The 22775-nt window shown below is 39.3% G+C and overlaps 1 protein-coding gene across 1 annotated transcript in view; it reads right to left on the reverse strand.

Moving 5' to 3' along the window:
* The window catches only part of RYR2 (ryanodine receptor 2), a 740642-nt gene that overhangs the window by 292250 nt on the left and 425617 nt on the right, over positions 1-22775 (reverse strand). Inside the window, 3 exon segments of the mRNA XM_036828245.1 lie at positions 9831-9914; positions 17299-17402; positions 21488-21592. Coding sequence (XP_036684140.1) covers positions 9831-9914; positions 17299-17402; positions 21488-21592 — 293 coding nt within the window.

The raw sequence follows: 22775 nt of genomic DNA on the forward strand, positions 1-22775 counted from the left end.
CCGAGTCTGGGCTGCCAGGCAACCTTCCCTCCTCCCTCCACCAAGAGACTGCAGTCCCCAAGTTGCCAGAGAGAGCATTCCTAGGTTTCCAGCCTCCTCTTAAAAAGGCATCAGTGAAGCTAAAAGCGGGGCAAGGACCTGGAGGACACAAAAGAGATGAGGAGGAGAGTCCCAGCGTGTGGTCCAAAGGTCAGTCAGGAGAACACGCATCCCATCATGAGGCAGGAGACAGACGGGCCCCAGATGAACAGGTACTCCAAGATGAAGACAAGAGCCGGAGGGTAATAAGAGGGGCTGAGCCCTGCCCAGATAAAAACGGAGACAGACCACATTTCCTCATTCTCGAAGCCAAGGAGGACTTCTCAACTACACATGCACGGAAAGGCTCCTCGGAGGTCAAAAAGGGAGGGGGCGCCACCCCATGGGAGGTGATGTCAACCTACCCATAGGCCTCTTCGCTAGAATCCACGTTGGCTAAGAGACGCACGCGCACACACAGGGGAGGGCCCTGAGATGAACCAAATACAGACTCGGAACCAGGCAAAGCAAGATGACTGGCCAGAGGAAACCCGGAAGAAATGCCACATATAAGTGATTCAAACTACCACGAGGGCACGACTCTTTCTCTGCATCTGCCCGTGTGGGTCTATTCACACGTACCCTTTTTCCTCCTAATAAACACTTCACCTGTTTCACTACTTTCCATCTCTTTGAGGGAATTCGTTTCTACAAAGCTGATGGGCCAGGGGCCTTGTCACTGAGCACTGGTCTAGTGGTTGGGATTCAGGGCTCTCACTGCCACAGCCCGACTTCAGTCCCCGGCCAGGAGCCGAAATCCTGCTTCAAGCCGATGCAGGCCGAGGCCACCCGAGATCAGTAAGATGCCGGCAGAGACGAATGAAGACGATTAACAAAGACCTCCCTTTGGCCAAACTTGAGTCCGGCTCCTCTGAGTCCTCTTTCTGGCCTGGCCTCTGACCTTGGGCTCTGTCCTTGTTTCGTTCAGTCCAGTTTTATCAAGAATCCTGCTAGGTCAAGTTAGTGGAAACCCCCCACCTGTGACCTCCGATCCCACCCCTCATCCCCCGCCTTTCATATCCTATCACTCTGGTCTGCCTTCAGCAAGGACCCTATCAAGTTGGTTTTACCAGAATCCCCCTTTTCCTTAATGTTTCCTCTTAGTAATTTTCCATCCACTGTCCCCCACTCTGGTCCTGAGCTACAAATCCCCGCTTGTTCTTGCTGTTATGTGACTACTGAGATCTCTCTTCCCCTATTGCAATAGTTCTGGAATAAAATTTGCCTTTATGGCTTTAACTTCTGTCTGGCTCTAGTTTTCTTTGATATAATTCAGCCCCTGACAGCAAACTCAAAAGAGAATGCCCAAGGATCCAATGTCCCCTCCCCATCAGGTGAGTGTCCAAAACAGACGTATAGCCCTGGGAGTAAGACGGGGGTAAACCTTGAATTCAAACTTAACAAATATTCATTCTGTAGTCGAATATTGCAGGCCCTGTTCTAGGAACTAATATCACTGAATAACATGGACAAACAATCTGTATCTTTATAGAAATTACGTTTAGATGAGGAATCAGGCAATAAACAAAATAAACATAAAATAACAGTATGTCAGAGGATGTGCCGTGAGGAAAAATCAAGTAGAAAAGGGAGCATGAGAGGACGTACAATTTAAAATAGGGTGCAATTTTAAAGAGGTAGAGAAAGACAGCTTGGAGAAGATGACCTTTGAATCAAAACTTAAAGGTGAGAATAAACACAGAAAACAGTGATTTTAATGCAGTTTGTACTGAACAGACAAGGATTAGGTTTCCACTATCAAGCTGCATTCTGCCTGCAAGGACCATTGGGTTTAAATATGAAATTAAGTCCGACGAGAGCAAATGAAGAACATTACATATGAGCACATTTTAAAATTTGTGGTCTGTGAAATTTACTTGCTACACATAAAAAGGGTATATAAAATTTTTTTTCTTCACAATCATAGGGCCTCATCCTCACAGAAAAAAAATCCAGCTGCATTTGTAACACTATTTTTCATTTAGGTAAATATTTATATACACTGACTTTTGTGCATGTGTTTGTGTCTATATGCACAGTATAAATATGGGTCTGCACATTTGGTATCCCTCTAAGCATTCATTTCCGAAAGCCATTTTAAATTTACATATACGTATAAGCATTGAGAATATCATTTTTACCTTCTATCTGCCCCAATATGCCTGAGAGATACCACTTCCCATCACTACAGTGGCTACACAGCATGAGGGGGAAGGACGTGGTGCAGGAGCGAGGGAATTTAGCACTAGTCTTAAATACCTCTCAAAGGATTCGAATATGTTCTTTCACAATTCAACACTACCTCTTACTTCCCAGTGATACCTACAAGCAACCAGTTCCTGACCTATGTTTTGGTTTGATTTAACAGCAGAGAAGTGCTAACAAAAAGTCTGAATAAAAGGCATTAGTATTCAGACAAGAATTTTATTTTCATTTAAACCTTTACATTTAAAAAAAATCTCAGCTACTCAGGGATATGAGATACTGGGAACCACAAGCTCTGGGACTGGATTCCTTTTTAGTTGCATTTTTCTTTATTCCTATAGCAACTGGACTCTGCTCATCAAATTCTGCAGTGGGTCAAGAGCTTAATTTTACAACAAATGTGGGAAGGTTTATGAATTTAAGAACAGACAGTTATGTGCTGTACCATTCAGCTGTCTGCAGGTTTGTTTAGAGAGGAGGAAGAGGGAGAAAGTGAGAACTAAGCTACAATCAATCACATATTTTTTAAAAGTCTTTAAGGATTTTAAGTGAAATGGTCTGTATTATCAGAAAAAAAAAAAACACCTAACACTCAGATTGCCTATTTTCCAATAGGGAATGTAGCACATCATTCTAATTACACTGTGAGTCTATGTGTATCCCTAAATCTGAAATGGGTCTCTTGTAGGCAACATATAGTTGGGTCTTGTGTTTTTATCCACCTAACCACCCCATACCTTTCGAATGGCAAATTCAATCCATTTACATTTAGAGTAATTATTGATATGTAAGCGCACACTAATGCCATCTTACTAATGGCTCTCCGGTTGCTTTGTATTTCCACTGTTTCTTTCTCCTTCTATGTCTACTTCCGTAAATTGATTATTTTCCATGTTGGTGTGCTTCTGTTTTCCCCCTTTCTTTGTCTTTGTGAATCCATTCTATATAGACTTTTGTCTTGTGGTAACCTTGTAAATTACATGAAAAATCGTATAGATAAAACGATCCATTTTAGGCTTATCAGCTGTCGCAACTCACCTGTGAAAGCCTATGAAGGCTCCATCTTTTACTCCTCCTTCTTATATAACTGATATTACTGGTGTTACAACTTACCTCTTTTTATGTTGTATATTCATTAATGATTTATAGTAGCTATAGTTCTTTTTACTACTCTTTGCCTTTAACTTTTATACGATAGTTGAGTGGGCAACACCCCCCCCCCAATATGGAGTTACAATTCTCTGGGCCAAACTGCCTCTGTTTCTCCATCACCAGTGTATTGTCTACTTTCATATGTTGTCCTGTGGCTGATAGCATCTTTTCATTCCAGCTTGAAGAACTCCTTTCAGCATTTCCTGTAAGGCAGGTCTACTGGCGGTGAACTCCCTCAGCTTTTGTCTGGGAAAGCCTTTATTTCTCCTTCTTATCTGAAAGGTAACTTTGTTGCATACACTATTCTTGGCTGGCAATTTTAATCTTTCAACACTTTGAATATGTCATTCTACCCTCTCTTGGCCTGTAGAGTTTCTGCTGAGAAATCAGCTGATAGCCTAATGGGGTTCCTCTGTACCTTACTTTCTTTTTTCCCCTGATGTGCTTTAAGATAATTTCTTTACCACTGATTTTTTAAAATTAATTTATTTATGTATTTATTTATTTAGGGCTGCATTGGGTCTTCGATGCTGCACACGAGCATTCTTTAGTTGCGTCGAGCGGGGGCTGCTCTTCGTTGCGGTGTGCGGGCTTCTGACTGCGGTGGCTTCTCCTGTTGCAGAGCCTGGGCTCTAGGTACGCAGGCCCAGCAGTTGTGGCTCACGGGCCCCAGAGCGCAGGCTCAGCAGCTGTGGCACGCAGGCTCAGTAATTGTAGCACACGGGCTTAGTTGCTCTGCGGCGTGTGGGATCCTCCTGGACCAGGGCTCGAACCCGTGTCCCCTGCATTGGCAGGCGGGTTCCCAACCACTGCGCCACCAGGGAAGTCCTATCACTGATTTTTGACAGTTTCATTGCAATGTGTCTTGGAGAAAGTCTTTTTACATTGAGATAATAGGGTGTTCTTTTAGCTTTATGGACTTGTATGTCTAAGTCTGTCCCCAGGCCTGGGAAGTTCTCAACTATTATTTCTTTAAACAAAGTCCCTGCCCCCTCCTCCCTCTCCTCTCCTTCTGGAGCCCAATTATTCAGATATTTGTTTTTCTGATAGAATCTGACAGCTCTTATAGGCTTTCATCACTCTTTTAAATCTTAGTTTCACCTCCTCTTCTAATTGTATTATTTCTATATTCCTATCCTCCAAGTCATTTACTCTTTCTTCTACATGGTCTGCTCTGCTACACGTGTTCTGTGTTACATTCTTCATCTCATTCACTGAATACTTTAGTTCCAGTATTTCTGTTTGGCTCTTTTTATAATTTCATTCTCTTTGTTAGAGTACTCCTTCCATTCATTAATTTTATTTCTGATTTCACTGAATTGCCTTTCTGAGTTTTCCTGTGGCTCGCTGAAATTCTTAATACTATTTTGAATTCTTTATCAGTTAGATCACAATATTCCATGCCATTGATTGAGCTCAGCTGCTGGAGAACTACCATCCTCTTTTTGTGATGCCATATTCCCTTGACTTTTCCATATGGGTTGTAGTCATGTGTTTCTGCTTTTTGCATTTGAAGTAGCAGAAAGCACCTTAAACTGAGCTTTCATGTCTTTTCTGGTTCTTATAACTCACCAGGCTGGCTATCGGAAACCTCTCTTTTGTTTTCCAGAAGGCGGCGCTATAGCTCAAGCTTGTGGTTTCTCCCTTGCCCATCCACATGGTCTGTCTACTGGCGCTCACTCTCCTTGACCAGAAGTGTGCACAGGGAGCTGGCAGCAGAGTGGGTTAGGGGTGCCCACAGTCCTGGTAGGGAGATCCCGGGAGTGGCACTCCCAAAGGCATGTGGGTAGACTTTCTGCTGAGTGCAGCCCCTTTAAGGCCATCTGAAATTCTTATCTACTTCTATTTCAAAGTCCTCCCAGCCCCCAGCTGCAAGCTCCCACCTTAGTACTCCAGGTGCCAGTGGAGAGAAATGGGTTTCTCCAGTCAAGTCCCACCCAGCCAAGGCAGTAGGGCGCTCTCATGCTCCTCCTCCTTCTCCAAGGAAGACACGTCTCTGCCACATAGTTCAGCCCAATCACCACCTTCTTGGGGGTGGGGTGGTGCTGGGAAAAGTTTCTCCTACTGCCTCCGCTGTGACCAAACTCCTGTTTCTCTTTTTGTTTGTTTTCTTTGTTCTTTTTTTCTCCAATGGTGTGTTGGCATCTCCCTTTGGGAGGGCTGGACTTCTGCAAGCTGTCTGTCATGGGTGCATACCTGCCTGATTCTCACTCACCAGATTCTGGTCCCACAGCCAGGAAAGGGGCCCAGGCAGCCTTACTGGCTTCATTAGTTCTGCAGCTTGTAGGGAGGTTTCTCTATCTCCTACCGGATGCACTGGTGAGCAAGATTCCTCTTGGGTCCCTGAGAGCTAGGTGCAAATTACAGAAACCCCACAAAGGGACTCTTATTCATGCACGGATATCTAATTCACTGATTTATAAAAGGGGGATGAAAAGGAGGAACATCTTATGCTGTCATGTTACAGACATCACTCCTGTACTAGGTATTTTAGAAACTGGGGGCCTTGTAGTAAACAGAGCCCGGTCTCTTATTGAGTGCATATTTCAGTTTAGGCGACCCAAAAACTAAACGAATAAATAATGTCAGCTGTAGAAGTGCAAGTGAAAAAATAAAGCAGGTTAAAGAAAATGATCAGAGCATTATAAATAGAATGCTTAAGGAAGACCTCTCAGAGGAGTTTATATTTAAGCAAAGACTTAAATGAAGGGAGCGTTCTTTTGTGTTTTGTGTTTTTTTCTGATTTAAAAAGTCCTTCTCCACCTCATGGTCATGAAGATATTCCACTCGTCTTCATAAAGTATTTTTGTTTTGTGCAATTGGGTCTTGAATTAACCTGCAAGTGTTTGTGTACAGCATAAGGTAGAGACCTAACTTTTTTCTATTTTGCTAGTCAATTATATGAATACCATTGATGGATCAGTTTTCATTTCCCCACTTATCTATAACAAGACCTTTGGCATATGTCAGATTTGTATATATGCATGTATATATTTGGGAACTCTGTCTCAATTTGTCTAACCCAGTACCATTGTAACACTTCCTTCATTACCATAGTTTCATCATAAGTCTTGATATCTAGCAGAGCAAGTTTATCTTCTTTTGTAAAAGACTTCTAGATATTCTTGAGCCTTTGAAATTCCACATATATTTTAGAATAGCTTATCAAGCTGCTTAAAAACCTCTGTTGGTGGAATGACTGGAATAGTATTGATTCTAAGATTAATTGGAGGAGAACTGATATATTTGTTGTACCATCCATGATCATCGTCTATCTCTATTTATTTAGATAGTCTTTAAAGACTTTAAATCCAATTTAAACATTTAGTCTACAGAGGTCTCGCACCTCTTTGGTTAGATTTCTCATCTACCTTAGGGATTTCTTTTTTTTCTTTCTTTTGGTTTTTTTTTGCACTTCTAAATGATATTTTAAAGGTACTGATCTAGCAATATTGCTGTACTTATTGTCAACAAATAATACTGTAGATCCTCCTGAGTTTTCAATGCAATAACATTACCTGCTATTGACAACAGTATGTTTTCTTCCTTTCCAAAACTCATAATTTTTTTCTTGTCTCACTGCATTGGCTATATTGAATACATCAGGTAATAGTAGTTTATGTCTTATTCCTGAATCCTAAAGGAAAAACTTTGGGGTTTTACCTTATAGATTACTGGTTGCTATTGGCCTTTTGTCAGGTTAAGAAGGTTCTCTCAGACTATTGCTTGCTAAGAGTTCATATGCTTATAAGTAAAACATTTTATGAAATATTTATTACTAAATATATTGGTATGATCATATGAATTTTCTCCTTCACTCTAGTGTGAATAAATGTATTTTCTAATGTTAACCCATCTTTTTATTACTGGAATAAATTTAGCTGGGCCATAATATACTGCTGAGTTAAGTTTGCTAATATTTTACTTAGCATTTTTTTGTATCTATGCCCGTAAGTGAAGCTGGATTACAATTTCCCTTCCTCACACTACCCTCATCTGGGCTTTATTTTATTTATTTTATTGTCAGATAATAAGCTGTAAAGTGCTGCTTCTTTTTCATTTGAGATTACCCATTCTTAAATATTTGCTGGAAATCAATAGAAAAGTGGTTTGGGATGTGTGTGTGTATTTTAAACTATTAATTCAATTCCTTTAATAGCTGTAGCTCTATTAACATTTTCTTTCTTCATGGGTCAGTTTTGATAATATTATATACAATTGTCAGTATTATTTAACTTAGAAACTAATTTGTTAATTAATAAATTTGTTACAGTTTGCGGTCCCTCTTAAAATATCCCGATAATTGCCAAAAGAAATATTTCTTTTTTCTTTTATCAATCTTTTCAGAGATTTTTCTTCCTGCTTATTAGGTTTCTAAAACATGCTTTCTCCAAGTATTGCTTTAAATATGCAACTCTTATGTTCTGATATGAAGTCTTTGCCTTTGCCATTCTTGTATTTTAAATTTTCACAATGATATGTTTGATCTATAAGCTATTTAGAACTATGTTTTAAAATTTTTAAATATGTCATGACTTTACATGATTTTTTGATTGTTACTGTTATTTCCTGTGATTCAATAAATATGATATTTACAATATCAATGTCCTCATGTTGTAAAGGATGTTGAGTTTTATAAATGTTCCATGTGTTCAGTGTTCTATATATGTCAAGCTTTTAATTTATAAGGGGTTAAATTTTTATTATTCTTCATTAATATTTATCTGTTACACATATTAGTTTCTGGGAGTTGTGTTAGGAATTATCACTATGATTTTACATTTGTCTATTTATTTTGGAAAATCTATTAATATTTTGCTTTCTTGATTTTTTGAAGCCATTTTACTTGGTGCATACATGAGTAGTATTAGCATAATGCTTATTTTTTGGATCCTTATACAGTGTGCTTCTTTCCTTAATTTTGCTTTCAGAGCTATTTTGTCTTATATAAGGCAACTGACAAAAAGGAAATTGCAGTTTCCTTTTGAATAATATTACTTGGAACATCATGTTCTCATTTTTTTTCAACTTTTCACGTTCTGAATTTCTCGATGTGTCTCCTTTAGCTGGGTTTTATTTTTGTGAGGTGTATACAACATGAGTTATCTTTCTGAATCTAATCTGACAATCACTGTATCTTACCTGGAGAACTTCACTGATTTCCATTTATTGAGATTAATGATGTATTTGGATGTATACCTGTCATATTTTTATTTTTAAAAATAACTATTTTTGGATACATACAAGAGAATATACTTTAAAGCATTATAATGAAATGAACTCCATTAACCCACCACCATGTTAAAAATTAGAACATTACCAACACCCTTGTATTTATCTGTGTGCTCCTCCCCTTTCAACACCCTTGCCTATACTCCAACAAATGTAGTTACTATCGAGAATTATGATTCCACTGCTTTAGAAAAATAGTCTTATCAAATAAGCATATATCCCTAAAAATATGTACATATGTTTTATGCACATATGGTTTTGAGCCTCAAAACTAGTCCTATACTTTATATAACCTTGTAGGATATGTTGTTATACATATTTTTTAATGGAAGACCTGAGTAAAAAGGTTCGTTGGCCTAAAGGACCTGCTAGAATTTGCACTTGCATAGCAAGCACACGGTTTCTACTTTAATTTTATGTTTATCTGGGGTGACTGATAGAAATTACGGAGTGGCTGCTTTGTTTCTATCTCCATGATATTACTTAGCACATTTCCAGGCCTGCTATTTACAACATGCAGGCCTCGGAAGAGTGGCTTGAATACTTAAACTAAACTAAATAAAGAAAAAGTAACAATATGTAACAGTTATCATTTATTAAGCACTTATACTCATTTAGTCCGTAAAACTTCCCGTATTAATACCTGTTCGCAGCTGAGAAAGCTGAAGTTTTAAGCAGTTAAACAAGGTCACAGAGGTTGTAGCACAGCAGGCAAAATAACTCCGAGAGCACCCAGTGCCTCCGTTTTCTCATCTTAAAGTGGAAGTGATAACACTGACTGCATAACTAATCCTGAAATAGATTTTCTTTGTAAAAATAAAAGAAATTATACATCTTCTGGTGGAAAGTGGGAAACCATATCCAATCAGTTAGGATGTGGGCACGCGTGTTCACACATACATACACAAAACAAAAATAACACACTCATAACACACTACCAAATATTTTGTGAGCTTGTTTCCCCTCTGGGCACTGTGATGGATTCTCACCCCACCATGGCCTTGATGCAGCCCCTAGTGTAATACGGCAAGCTTAAATGTTCAGTCTGAATTTTATAGCTTACGTGTAAGCAAGGCATCTAGGATTCCATCAAGAGTTTTGTGGGTGCGGTAACACTAAAGTAAGGCACAGACTATTTAATATTGCTTAGACATTCAACTTACTTCTTCGGCAGCTTCATTTTTTTCACCTTTTCTTCGGTGTGTTCATCTGATATACCCACATGACATCCTAATGCCAACAAGGTCCTGGAAAAGAAAACCAGACATAAGCTGCAACAATTCCTTTCCTATGTCCAGAACAACCCAACATAATAGCAGCTGGGTATGAGGTATAACAGTCCACCTCGAATGCAGAGAGAAGAAGTATTTTGTTTTAAAGCAAAAGGAAAGCTTACTTAGTTGTAAATTATTTACTGTTGAGAAATGAGTAGGACATTTGAAAATTAAATGTTTCAATTCAAACACAAAAGGGAACATATTGAAAAGTAAGTCTCTCTACAATCCCTTCCTTCTATTCCTGTTTCTTTCCCTAAAGGCGCTGATTGCTACTAATTCCCGAATGTCCTGCTACAATCAATCTATGCATATTCTGAAGCAGGTGTGTGTGTGTGTGTGTGTGTGTGTGTGTGTATGTGGTTGTTGTTTCTGCTTTCCTTTTACGCATTGGTTATATGTAAGAGTTCTCCACAATCTGCTATCTTGACTTTACAATATAACTTTGATATATGACTTTGACTTACTGTCCTTCATATAAAGCTGGTTTATTTTTCAATAGCTCTGAAGTGTTCCATTCACTGAGTGTGTCATAATGTCTTACCCAATTCTCTGTTCACAATCTTTTATTACTACAAACAATGCTGCAATGAATAACCTTATACATTTAATACATGTACTATATCCTTCATCTGTAGGATCAATTCCTAGACATGCAATTACTGGGTCACAGGGGTGGTACATTTCAGAGTTTGACAAATATTGCCAAATGTCTGTAGAGCTGGTAATCATTTATATTTCCACCAGCAAGGTATGACACGGCCTATTTCCCATACCTGGTCCAACACAGAGTTATCAATTAATATGCTAATGAGATGTCTCATTTACAGTTTTAATTGGCATTTTTCTTAATATAAGTGCATTTGAGCACCTTTTTCGTATGCTTTGGCGATATCTGTACTTCCTTTTTTCTGTGAAAACATTCCTTGTTCACTTTTCTGTTAGATTTGGGTTTTGCTGTTGCAGTTCAGAAGCTCTTCAAATATATGATATGAGTTACAAATATTTTCTCCAGTTTGTTATTTGTCTTTTTACTTCCTTTATGGTGTTCTTTCTATGTAGAGTTTTAAATTTGTTTTTATATAACTGAATTTTTCTATCTTTTAAAAATGGTTTCTGAGTTTTATGTGATACTTAGAGATTTCCCAACTGTTAAATCACTTGAAGGAAACGTCCTTGCTTTTTTGACGGGGAAGGGGTGGGGCAGGGGAGGCTATATGTCTTAAGGTAGAGATTTAACTTTACTTCCCAGATGGATACCCAGTTCTCCACAAAATATTTACTGAATAATCCATTTCTACCACTTACTTGAAATGCTACTTTTATGATATACTGAAGTCCCCATATGTTTTTAAATCCTTTTCTGGACTTTCTACTCTAGAAAAATCTCCCTTTCAGACACATCAGGGTTCCAATTGGCCAGAAACAGTTTATCCAGTGCTTAGATACACTGTATTTTTTTTACTCCCTTTAATGAATAAGCTTTTGTTGATTTTCCCAAGAAAGATCCTCACCATTCACATTTAGAACTCAACCTTAAAAGTCCCCAGACTTAGGTAGAACAACATCCTTTACTATTCATGACAATGAGTGGTTCCACCTACCTCAATAGAATAAGATGCAACAGCATAAACTTTTTGGATGACAGAATTTCTAAGGTGTGGTCAGTTGCAAAAGGAAGGCAGCAAGTATCTAATATCCATCTATACTTACCCTCCATAACACTTAAAAAATGACAATATGGAGATATAGATACACACACACACACACACACAAACCCACACACTTACACACACTGTTAGCAAGTTAAATTTTAGGTTATATATGGCAAAATTGAGATGAGCCCGTGAAATTACCTTTGGAGTGTTAAACTGCAAAAATATGGATAGAGCAAGAGCTAACCGAAGCTATGAAATTATCTAAAGAACGTGCCACTTCACATGAGATTGACTGGCAACAGAAGAATCAAAAATTGACTCACAGAACAAACACAGGCTATGCTTATTCAAACACTGTCCAAGGAACAGGCAGTTTCCTGCCATCACCCTCCATTCATTTATCTATTCAGTAAGTATCTTCTGAATGCCAGGTCCTGTGCTAAGTTCTGGGGATAAGCTTACAGGCCGGTGAGGACTAAGACAAAAATTAACTCTAACACAGTGTCTTGTATGCAGTGACATAGGTACAGGGCTATGAAAGGCTCAAGCAGGAGCCCAAACCCAGCTCTAAGGGAACTCAAGGGTGACGATAACATTGGGGTTTATCTTAAATCCAGGTAGTCAAACTTCTGAGTGCATGCCTACCAAGAAATCTGATTATAACATATGGAGAACCCTGCCTAATGCATTAAGTGACGATAATGGCTAGCACAGTATGACCATCGTTGCAATCCAGTTTTAGAATATTTCCATCACCCCATCAGATTCTCCATGCCTGTCTGCAGTCACTAATTATCCCCACCCCCAAGCAATCAGAAATGTGCTTTCTGTCTCTGAAGAACTGCCTTTTCTGGACACTTCATCTAAATAGCATCATACAGTATTGATTCTTTCATGTCAGGCTTCTTTGACTTACCATGTTCTCTAGGTTGCTCCGTGCTGTAATGCACATTAGTAGTTTATTTCCTTTTATTGCTAGACAGTATTGCATTGTATGGCTCTATTACATTTTGTTTATCCATTCGTCAGCTGACGGATGTTTGCAGTTTTTCCAGTTTGGGGAATGTTATGTCTAATGCTTCTATGAACATGTCTTTGTGTCAACACAGCCTTTCATTTGTCTTGGGTAGGTATGTAGGAGTAGAATTGCTAAGTTGTATCCTAAATTTATGTTTAACATTTTAAGAAGCCACCAAGCGGCAGGGCCATTTTACATTCCCATCAGTAATACATGTAGATTTCAGTTTTCCTATATCTGCACCAATACTGAGTGTACCTGTCATTCTGATGGTGGCTATTCCAGCATGTGTGCGGTAGTATCTCACTGTGATTTAGTTTGCATTTTCCTAATGACCGATGATGTTGAGCATCTTTTCATGTGCTTATTAGCCATTCACATATCTTCTTTATTAAAATACACACTCAAGCGTTTTGCCTGTTTTTTAATTGGGCCATATGTATTCTTATTACAGAGTTGTAAGAGTCACCTATATATTCTGTATACAAGTTCTTTATCAGGACTTGTATGATTTACTACAAACCCTATAAATGTAAACTTACATGATTTATAAATATTTTCTCCCAACCTGTGGCCTGAGTCTCCATCTCCTGTGTGGTTTCTTTTGTATCACAAAAGGTTTTACTTTCAATGAGATCCAGTGAATTGATTTTGTTTTCTTTTACGGATCGCATTTTTGGTATCATATCTAAGAACTCTATGTCTAACCCAAAGAGACTTTTAAATGAGAACAACAGATCATTTAAAAAGTCTAATGCTATCAACCACACCAAGTTCTTTGAATAAGAACTCTTTGGTCTTTATATTATCTTTATTAAAACCATTTTACTTGACTTAGCACCATTCAACTCAGCCATTTAAAATGGTTTTAAAGTCTGCAGAGGGTGGGGAGAGAGCAGCGTGAGCTGCGGAGCTTGTGCAGAGGTTAGCAGAGAGGAACAGAGTACGGGAAGTGGAAAAGGACGAGCTGGAGGTGGGCTCTCCGTCTGATTCCTGTGCTTCCCACAGTAACCTGCATATGCATTCAGCACATATTTGCTACAAGATTAAGTGGCAATAATTGGTTCGTGTTGCAATTTAGCACTTCAAGTATATGGCCACCGACAAGAAGAGGAAACAGACTGGCACAAAGCCACAGAGAGAACTGGAGGCACCATGTCCATGATATCCATTTGGTATATAAAAGCCTGGCTAGAGACTGAGCTTTATTGCTTATTCGTTGCTTCATTCATTCGACAAATATTTACTGAGCTCTGTGTAAAGTTCAAAAGATGATGAATAAAATCAAAATCAGATGTCTGCCCTCAAGAAACTTAGGTCTCGTGGAGTAGAGAGGCCATCCTGTGATTATACATAGCTGGACAGTTTCTATGCTGAGTACAAACAGGCTGAGTGCCTATGAAAGGGGGCTTTATTGAGTCAAGGAGCTCAGCAAATGTTTCCCGAAGAAGTGACCTGAGATGTAAAGTATGAGAACAGGGCATGGAGGGGAGCATTCCAGGAAGTGGATGTAAAGAAGGGGAAAGGAACATGCAAACAGGTGTGCAAAACAAAGACCAGTGTCATGGCAAGCAAGGAAAAAGAAGAGCAGCCTCCTACATGATGACGCTGGTGAGAAGGGAAGCAAGACCTTGCAGGACCACTGGGCAAATTAAGGTACTGCCTTTATCTTAACAGCGATGGGAAGCCTTTAAAGGAATTCAAATAGGGAGAAATGACACTAAATATTTGAAAAAGATCAGAGTACAGAATGGGTAAGAGAAGAGCTAGGTTAATATTTCAACTGGATCTGTCGGGACAGTTTTATAGTTTCAGGTGGGGAATAATGGTAGCTTAGGCTAAAGACATGGAAGCAACCTAAATGTCCCTCAACAGAGGAATGGATAAAGACGAGGTGGTCCATATACACAATGGAATATTACTCAGCCATAAAAAAGAATGAAATAATGCCATTTGCAGCAACATGGATGGACCCAGAGATTATCATACTAAGTGAAGTAAGCCAGACAGAGGAAGACAAATATCATATCATTTGACTTATATGTGAAATCTCAAAGAAAGAAAGAAAGAAAGACACAAATGAACTTATTTATAGAAAAGAAACAGACCCACAGACATACAAAACAAACTTATGGTTATCAAAGGGGAAAGGGGGAGGGAGGGATAAATTAGGAGGTTGGGATTTATATATATTACTATATATAAAATAGATAACCAACAAGGACCTACTGTATAGCACAGAGAACTATATTCAATATCTTGTAATAAACTATAATGGGAAAGAATCTGAAAAAGAATATACATACATATACATATATATATATATATGTATAACTGAATCACTGCGCTGTACACCTGAAACTAACACAACATTGTAAATCAACTATACTTCAACTTAAAAAAATGGTAGCTTAGGCTAGGGTGGTACAGTGCTGTTCTGGAAGAGGGTGTCAGAATTTCTGCAGTGCTGTACGGTACACAGATGATCATTCAAATCGGAAGTAACTGTCTTTTTCAACAATTTACGTGATAAAAAAAAATCACAGAAAGAGCAACAAAAATTCATATTCACACGAAATCACCCAACATCCAAAATAAGGAATATTCTGAAATAATCGTTTGTTTATTTGTCACTTGGCACTCCTCAGGATTTAAATGAGTAAAGTTGCTAATCCCACCCACAGTATATTATTTTTTTTTTTAAACTGAACTTTATAGAGTGCTTCTTCTGTTAGACATTATGGTGCTAGAGGCTTTATCAATATTGTATCATTTAGTCCCCACTACAATTCCATAAAGTAGATACACTATGATCTCCATTTTAAACTGATGTTAAAAACTCTAAGGTTCAGAGAATCCAGGATTCCCTTTGTAGGAGCAAGTCCTTAAATCTAGACCATCCAACCATCTAGACTCTATGTTCTTACCCACTCTGCTCTAATGCCTATCAACTAACCAAGTGAATAAAGGAAATGCACCAAGTACTGTACTTTCTTTAACTACTGGAATTGGGCATAGTGTGAATTTTGGAGAAATAGGAGCTCTTTTCCCCCTAATTTAAATTTGAAAGAAACAAGTGAAATTAGTTCATCATAAAACCATATAAATATTAACAAATACGAAAAGGGTTATTAGCATTCGTCATAGGCAACAGCACCATGGTATGTGTGGTCTGATGAATAATCAAACCAGCCACCAGTAGCTGTTAGGAATGAGATTAGGTTATGTGTAGCAGTCAAAGGCTCAACATACCAAGGAGATTGGTATGGAGATTTCTACATTCCAGGCTTCCCAGGATTTGCCTAGCTGGCTTAGCTGTCAATTGCTGAAATTATAGGGAATGTACTACAAATTTAACTAAAACATCTTAGGCCATGAACTTTCAATAAAAACATTTTGTTGTAAAAGATGGGCAAATAATGGGCTGCCGTGAATTAGCAAGCTAAATGTACAAGCTTCACATCAAGACCACAAAGGAAGACAGGAGACCCTGAGAGGTCGCAGTGATGTGTTCTGCATTCCTTGTTACAGGCAAGCTTTGTCATTTTTTACCTGTAGTGGTTTCTCAATTCACTCGATTTGTATATACTCCTTTTCCTTTTAAGTTACTAGTAGAACCTAAACTCATTCTAGGCCCAATTTGTTAATTTTCATAAGGAAAATCACTACCGGATCTTTGAAGATATATACCTGGACCCAAATCCTAGAATTTGAAACAGTGTCTAAGTTTTATGTTCTGGGTCTTTGGTAAAATAACTTCAACAGAACTAGCTCTTTGCACTTAACAAAACTGAAACAAAACAGAAAAAGGACAAAAGTATTGGTTTATTCCTAATATAAGCAGGTTTTGAGATAAGTGACCTATTGGAACAAATCCAGTTCTTTGAGGCCATCAAGGATGGAAAAGCGCAAAACTATATACTTAATAAGGTACTTCCTAAGTACTTGCTGATGTGACAGTTGTCTAACCATTACTGAGTTAAGGAAAGGACCCCATTTTCTGATCATGCATCACCAAGTCTTACAGTGAAAAACTGTTCTAGACGAGAAGCTAGAGAAGCTGGACCCCAGTCCTAGCACAGCTACTAACTAGCTGTCAGGGCATTTGACAGCTCTATGAGCATCCCCGGCTGTGACATCACTGGTAAATCTGAAATAATAACACTCAGTCCAGTGTGCTGCTAGGAAGATTAACCCAATACCTGTTAAGTGAGAGTGTATGTGAAAAGGCAAAGTTCTAAATAAATAAACATACTAATTAGTATAAAGTATCCTATGGTATTACCACTAACACTAATAATAAATGCCATTATTCAAAGCTCAATGCAATACCTTAAATTGGTATAAAAATTTCTAAACACTTGTTCAAACTTTTATTTACCTAGTCACACACTGGTAACAATTTATGACTGACTCTCTGAGGGGCACTGCATCCAATGCCAAAGTCCTTGTATTCTGAAATATCCATAAACATCTGTAGAATACTCTTCGAGAAATACTTACATAGAGCACCAAGACATAGAGTAATATGCTCAAAGTCTGTTCCAAACAAATATTGATTCAATTTACCAATGCATTATGGAAATTTCTAACCAGAATTAAAATGAATTAAAGCATAATATCAACACTTGGTTTCTTTTGTGTAATACAGATAGGAAAATAGGAAATTTAAGACGCTCACTTCAGGGTCTCAAGCGACATCTGTAAATTGTAATTGCGTTCCTGTTCAGGCAGCTTGGAGAACTCCACCAGACACGGGTGCTGTCTCTTATTGTCATCTCTAACCTGAAACAGAACAGGATATCGACATATAATAGTTTCTAAGGTCAGATACTAGCGATGGTGATCTAATTGCATGGAGGAAAGCGAAGGGGGAAGCAAGAAGGGGAACCCAGACCATCACCCCAGCTAAGCTGCCTCCGTCATCTCCCAGGCATGGCTAATATTCGAGGTCAGCGGTCAAGCCTGGCATTGTCTGGGCTTCCTGATGTCTTCCATTTGGCACCGTTCCTGGCCCCAGTGTCCATCCCCCATGCCCACTCTCCCAGCAACTTCCAGCATTTGCTTCAATCTTACTTTCTCAATGAGGCTCATCCTGCCCACCTTCCTAATATGCCAATCTGCCCACTCACCCTACTCTTTTTTTTCCCGTAACAGTTACCACCTGCTAACAGACTAGGTCTTTATTTATTGCATTACTGTCTATCTCCCTGCAACTAGAATGTATGACCAGAGGAACAGGAATTTGATCTCTTTTGCTTTTTGACAATGTGTTCCCAACACCTAGAACATGCCAGGTACATGGCAGGCACGGAACAAATATTTTGTAAACTGAAATGAATTCTAGGTAAGAAGGTGTAGTAATCACTTAGTTTTGATGTGCAGGAAGTTTTACATGTTTAGAGCCAAACAGATTAGAGACATCAATTAACATCATGACTGATTGATACAAACTCTTGGAGGTGGTTCCAGTTGTTCATTTCACCCCATGTAAGCTACTACTGCTCTCACAAATCACTCCAGCGCTTTACCAAAGTCAGTTAACATCCCACAGCCATTTTTCAGATTAATCCTTGAAAAAGTGGATTAGCAATCAGAATAAACTAAATTCAAGATTTTAGGGATGAATTAATGAGAAAGATGTTCTGTACCCTTGCATTAGTAATTAGGTTTTTATCTTCTTAGAGACCTAAATTACACAGGCATTACTGCCGTGGTGACACCACGATCACAGCCATATGTTGTCAGGGAACAAATTACTTCATGGTAATAATTACCAGGCTTTATAAATGCCACATAAAAAGTAGGTAAACACTAGTAAGAATTTTTTTTTAAGTTTTCAGGAGTCGCCAAGTTAAAAACAAGATAGTTATTCCTTTCTTTCCAGTGATCGTTGCAAATGAACAGAACTTACACAAAAGCATATAGTTTACTTATTCAAGTGTGTAACTTTGGAAATGAAATCTAGAGTTACAAAATGTAACAATAAATTCTAAACATAAAGGTAAAAATGAACATGTCCAATTCCGGAGATAATTTAATCTGCGTTCATGTAATTTCCACTTCCCCTCTATTCTCTACTCCAGAGAGTAACTGACCCCATCATCCTCTCGGGTGTCCAAGCTAAATCCAGAAGTCTACCCAGATTTCCTTCCCTCTCTTATCCACATCCCATAGTGGAACTTCAAAACATCTGCAGTCATGTCTCTCCAGCCCCACTGCCGGCACACAGTTGGGAAACTCACAACCTCTCACCTGGGCCACCTGAGTCCTCTCCCTGACCCCTTTTCCTGCCTCCAGGCTCACTGCTCTTCCATAAAAACAGCAGAGCAAATATTTACCACCTCCTGGAAGCCCTCCCTGATTTCACCAGAAAAGCTGTAAATATTCCTCCCTCACAGTTACCATCTCCACTACAGTACTTAGCTTGTAACTGTTTGTGTATCTATCACTCAGCTAAACCAGAAGCATTTAAAAAAGGCAAACTGACTAAAACAAGGTCTTTTCTATTTGGTGACCCCAGTACCAAGCACATCAGGCGAATACTAAGCAAAAGGGACACACGAATGCCTGAATGGACAGGCCTGATGTTATTCCATAAAATAGAGCTCTTACATGATGCTCCCGTGAAACACATCACAAAGACATTTAAAGAAACTAAGTTCTTTCCAAAAAGTAAAAACAAACAAAAAACCCCAACTTATTCAACAGTTCAAACTGCTCTAAAGTAAAACACAGTTGAACACTTCATTTAAAATGTCAAAGAATTTATGGAATTAGTCTCAATAACAGGGATGTACCTAAGTCTAGACTAACAGAGATCATAAAGTCAGGGATGGTGGCCACTTATCTGAAAGGAGTTTTAGGAAGAAAGCCCTTGTAAAAGAAGCAGGACACAAGGTCAATTATTACATGGTAGAACAATGTGAAATCTCCTCACGTGTCAGTTTGAGACTCTCCCAAATTGCTGACCCTCTGATATGATACCTGGAGCTGTGCTTGCCCAGAATGAGCCCTAAGAAAACAACCGTTTCGTTCTAGCAGCAAGTATTTGAGTATGTTCCTTGTCCCAGGAAAGGTGCCAGGTGCCAGCACTACAGCAACAGACTGAGTGCTTAATCTCCACCCTGGAGGCCCAATAAACATAAAGTCCAACGTTGCTTTAACCAGCCAGGACCAGGTAAAGGATAACTGGCAGCAACCAGGACGGCTCTGAGGCACCGTATTCTCTTTCAGCATCTACAGACTAGCAGCAATAGAAGGTATGGTATTGAAATGAACTGGATTTAACTGAAAAAATAGATAATAATGAGACCTTATATTTCCTCTTTTTTTAAAAGAAGAAACATAAGTAAGTTCACTGTAGAACGTAATCATTTAGGCAACCTTTAGAAGCTTGCAATAGAAATCATCTTTCTTGAGCATAAGCCTGTTAAACAGTTCCTGTTACTGTACGGGTTTTTTTTTTTTTTTTGGAGGGGAGTTGTTATGAGATGTTTTCAAATCCTAGCCTGTAATTATCTTTCTCCAAATTTTGTCCATAACTCAAATCTCTGCCTCATCTTGGAATCTTATGGTAAATTCTGTCAGTAACTCCTCTGGCAGTTGACTAGGTACACCTTTATGATCTCTCTCCTCTTACTGACTTTAACTGACGGAAAATATCTTATCTAGCATTTATTCATTTCCTCTATTTTTAAAAGTCAATGAATACAGCACAAAACTATATACTTAACAAGGTAACTTTGTAAGTGCTTGCTGATTTGACAACTGTCTATCCATTACTCAATTAATGAAAGGATCCCATTTTCTGATCATGCATCAGTAAGTCTTAATAGTGAAAAACAATTCTGCACTAGAAGCTAGAGAACATACATCCTAGTCTTAGCACAGCTACTAACTAGCTGTCAGGGCATTTGACAGCTCTATGAGAATCCCCAGCTGTGACATCACTGGTCAAACTGAAACAATAACACACAGCCCAGTGTGCTGTTAGGAAAATTAACCTAATACTTGTAATCGGGAGTATATGTACAAAGGCAAAGCTCTAAATAAACAAACATACTAATTAGTATAAAGTATCATATGCTATTATCACTAATACTAATAATAAATGTCATTATTCAAAGCTCAATGTAATAAACTATGACTGGCTGAATACACTCATTTCTATATTCAGTCAAATATAAGAAAGTGTTACAACCTTTCGGATACTTAGGCTATTAATATCATAAAAATGAAAATGTTGCCACAGTCCTGCTAAAAAATGATATATGCTACACTGGGATTACACAGGAAGTTGTTTTGGTTTTATTTCATCTAAATTTTATTGATAAACGGTAAACTCTACAGGTAAAATCTAGAGGTAAAGTTCTCTGAAAAATAATCATTTGGAAACGCATGCAGTCATTATTTCTCAGCCTCTCTTCCACTTATGAAACCGACTTGAATCTTTGCCAAGAGGACTTACACTGCTACGTACAATTGGGACTAAAAGAAGTGAAACATCGGAGGAGGAGAGAAAATTGACTTCTTTCCATTTTCAGTTTTCACTTTCGATTTCAGTTTTTTTCCTGAGTTCCTTAGAAATCAATGCCTATTGTCTGTATATGTTAACCTTGATTTAAAAATGTAACTTTCAGCCTGAAGATTGATAACTTTTCAATTGTCTAGGCAACTAAGCCATCCTTCAAAGAACCCGCCACTAACGTCATTCCCTCTCGTAAAGAAAAAATGCCCAAAAACTAAAGTGTAGGGGGAAAAAAATCAATCGGATCGACTCATGTCACCACGTAGCAGGATGAGTGAGAAGTTATGTTTTCAGAAAGATGTATTAACAGAATCTAAAAATGAATCACAAAATTATGTACCGGACCATACTGCCAGCCAAGTTCGATTTTATTCATAACCCAGAGTTCATGGATATTCTCTGCCAGTTTTTCTCTTATCCTCTCCAGGTGGGGAGGCAACACAATCTACAATTGAAAAAAAGAAAAGGAAAACACATCAGAAAGAAATGCAAGAAAATGCAGCGTTGATCATCCTCACTGTGAGTGGAACCAAATAAAAGTCTCATCAACCTTTAAAATATAATCATATAACAAGGTTCCAAACCATCTATTCTAAATTTGTAAAACTAGGTACCTAAGCAATTAATAGGTAAATTTGGGGAAATTATGAATGAAAGTTAGAAAGAAAGAAAACAGAGTATTGCTGAGGACAGCCATCATTAAGAAAAAAGTCCTCATGGATTTGGTACAACCACCAGAATATGCATTATTTACAAACAGAAATCATCCCAGAGTTCTTAGACCAACCTGGCCAGCACCCACCGGCCAGAATGAAGGCAATTCAGCGTCCAAAAGATAATCCGCGGGCTCTCTGCGTCTAGAAATATCTGATGGCAGTGATTTATGTGTTCCCTTAACTCTGTTACTTTTAGTGGTTTCCAAATATAAGCCTCAGGGGAAAAAATCTGAACCTGTTCCCATTAAAAAGGGGAAGTTCAACGGCCTCTTCATAACACAAAATGGTTTTCCAGGTGACGGGTTGGCTGTGCACACCTGGCGATGCACTGGCATGTGCCCCACAAGCAGTCCCTCAACACAGAGAGCAGGCAACTGCCCACCATGCCCGTGGATGCGGCAGAGTTTCCACAGGGGGCGGGCCACCCCTGTCTCCTTCCCTCCAAACAGTAGAGGTTATCCAGGGCTCAGGACATCCTAAACGTGCTAGCGACACCACAGAGTCCCACTGTCCACTCCAGCCCATCTCCCGCCGTCCACTCCCGCCCATCTCCCGCCGTCCACTCCAGCCCATCTCCCGCCGTCCACTCCCGCCCATCTCCCGCCGTCCACTCCCGCCCATCTCCCGCCGTCCACTCCCGCCCCTCTCCCGCCGTCCACTCCCGCCCATCTCCCGCCGTCCACTCCCGCCCCTCTCCCGCCGTCCACTCCCGCCCATCTCCCGCCGTCCACTCCCGCCCATCTCCCGCCGTCCACTCCAGCCCATCTCCCGCCGTCCACTCCCGCCCATCTCCCGCCGTCCACTCCAGCCCATCTCCCGCCGTCCACTCCCGCCCATCTCCCGCCGTCCACTCCCGCCCATCTCCCGCCGTCCACTCCCGCCCATCTCCCGCCGTCCACTCCCGCCCCTCTC

This window comes from Balaenoptera musculus, chromosome 16 (genome assembly GCF_009873245.2).
Source record: "Balaenoptera musculus isolate JJ_BM4_2016_0621 chromosome 16, mBalMus1.pri.v3, whole genome shotgun sequence".
In the NCBI taxonomy this organism is placed as follows: domain Eukaryota; kingdom Metazoa; phylum Chordata; class Mammalia; order Artiodactyla; family Balaenopteridae; genus Balaenoptera; species Balaenoptera musculus.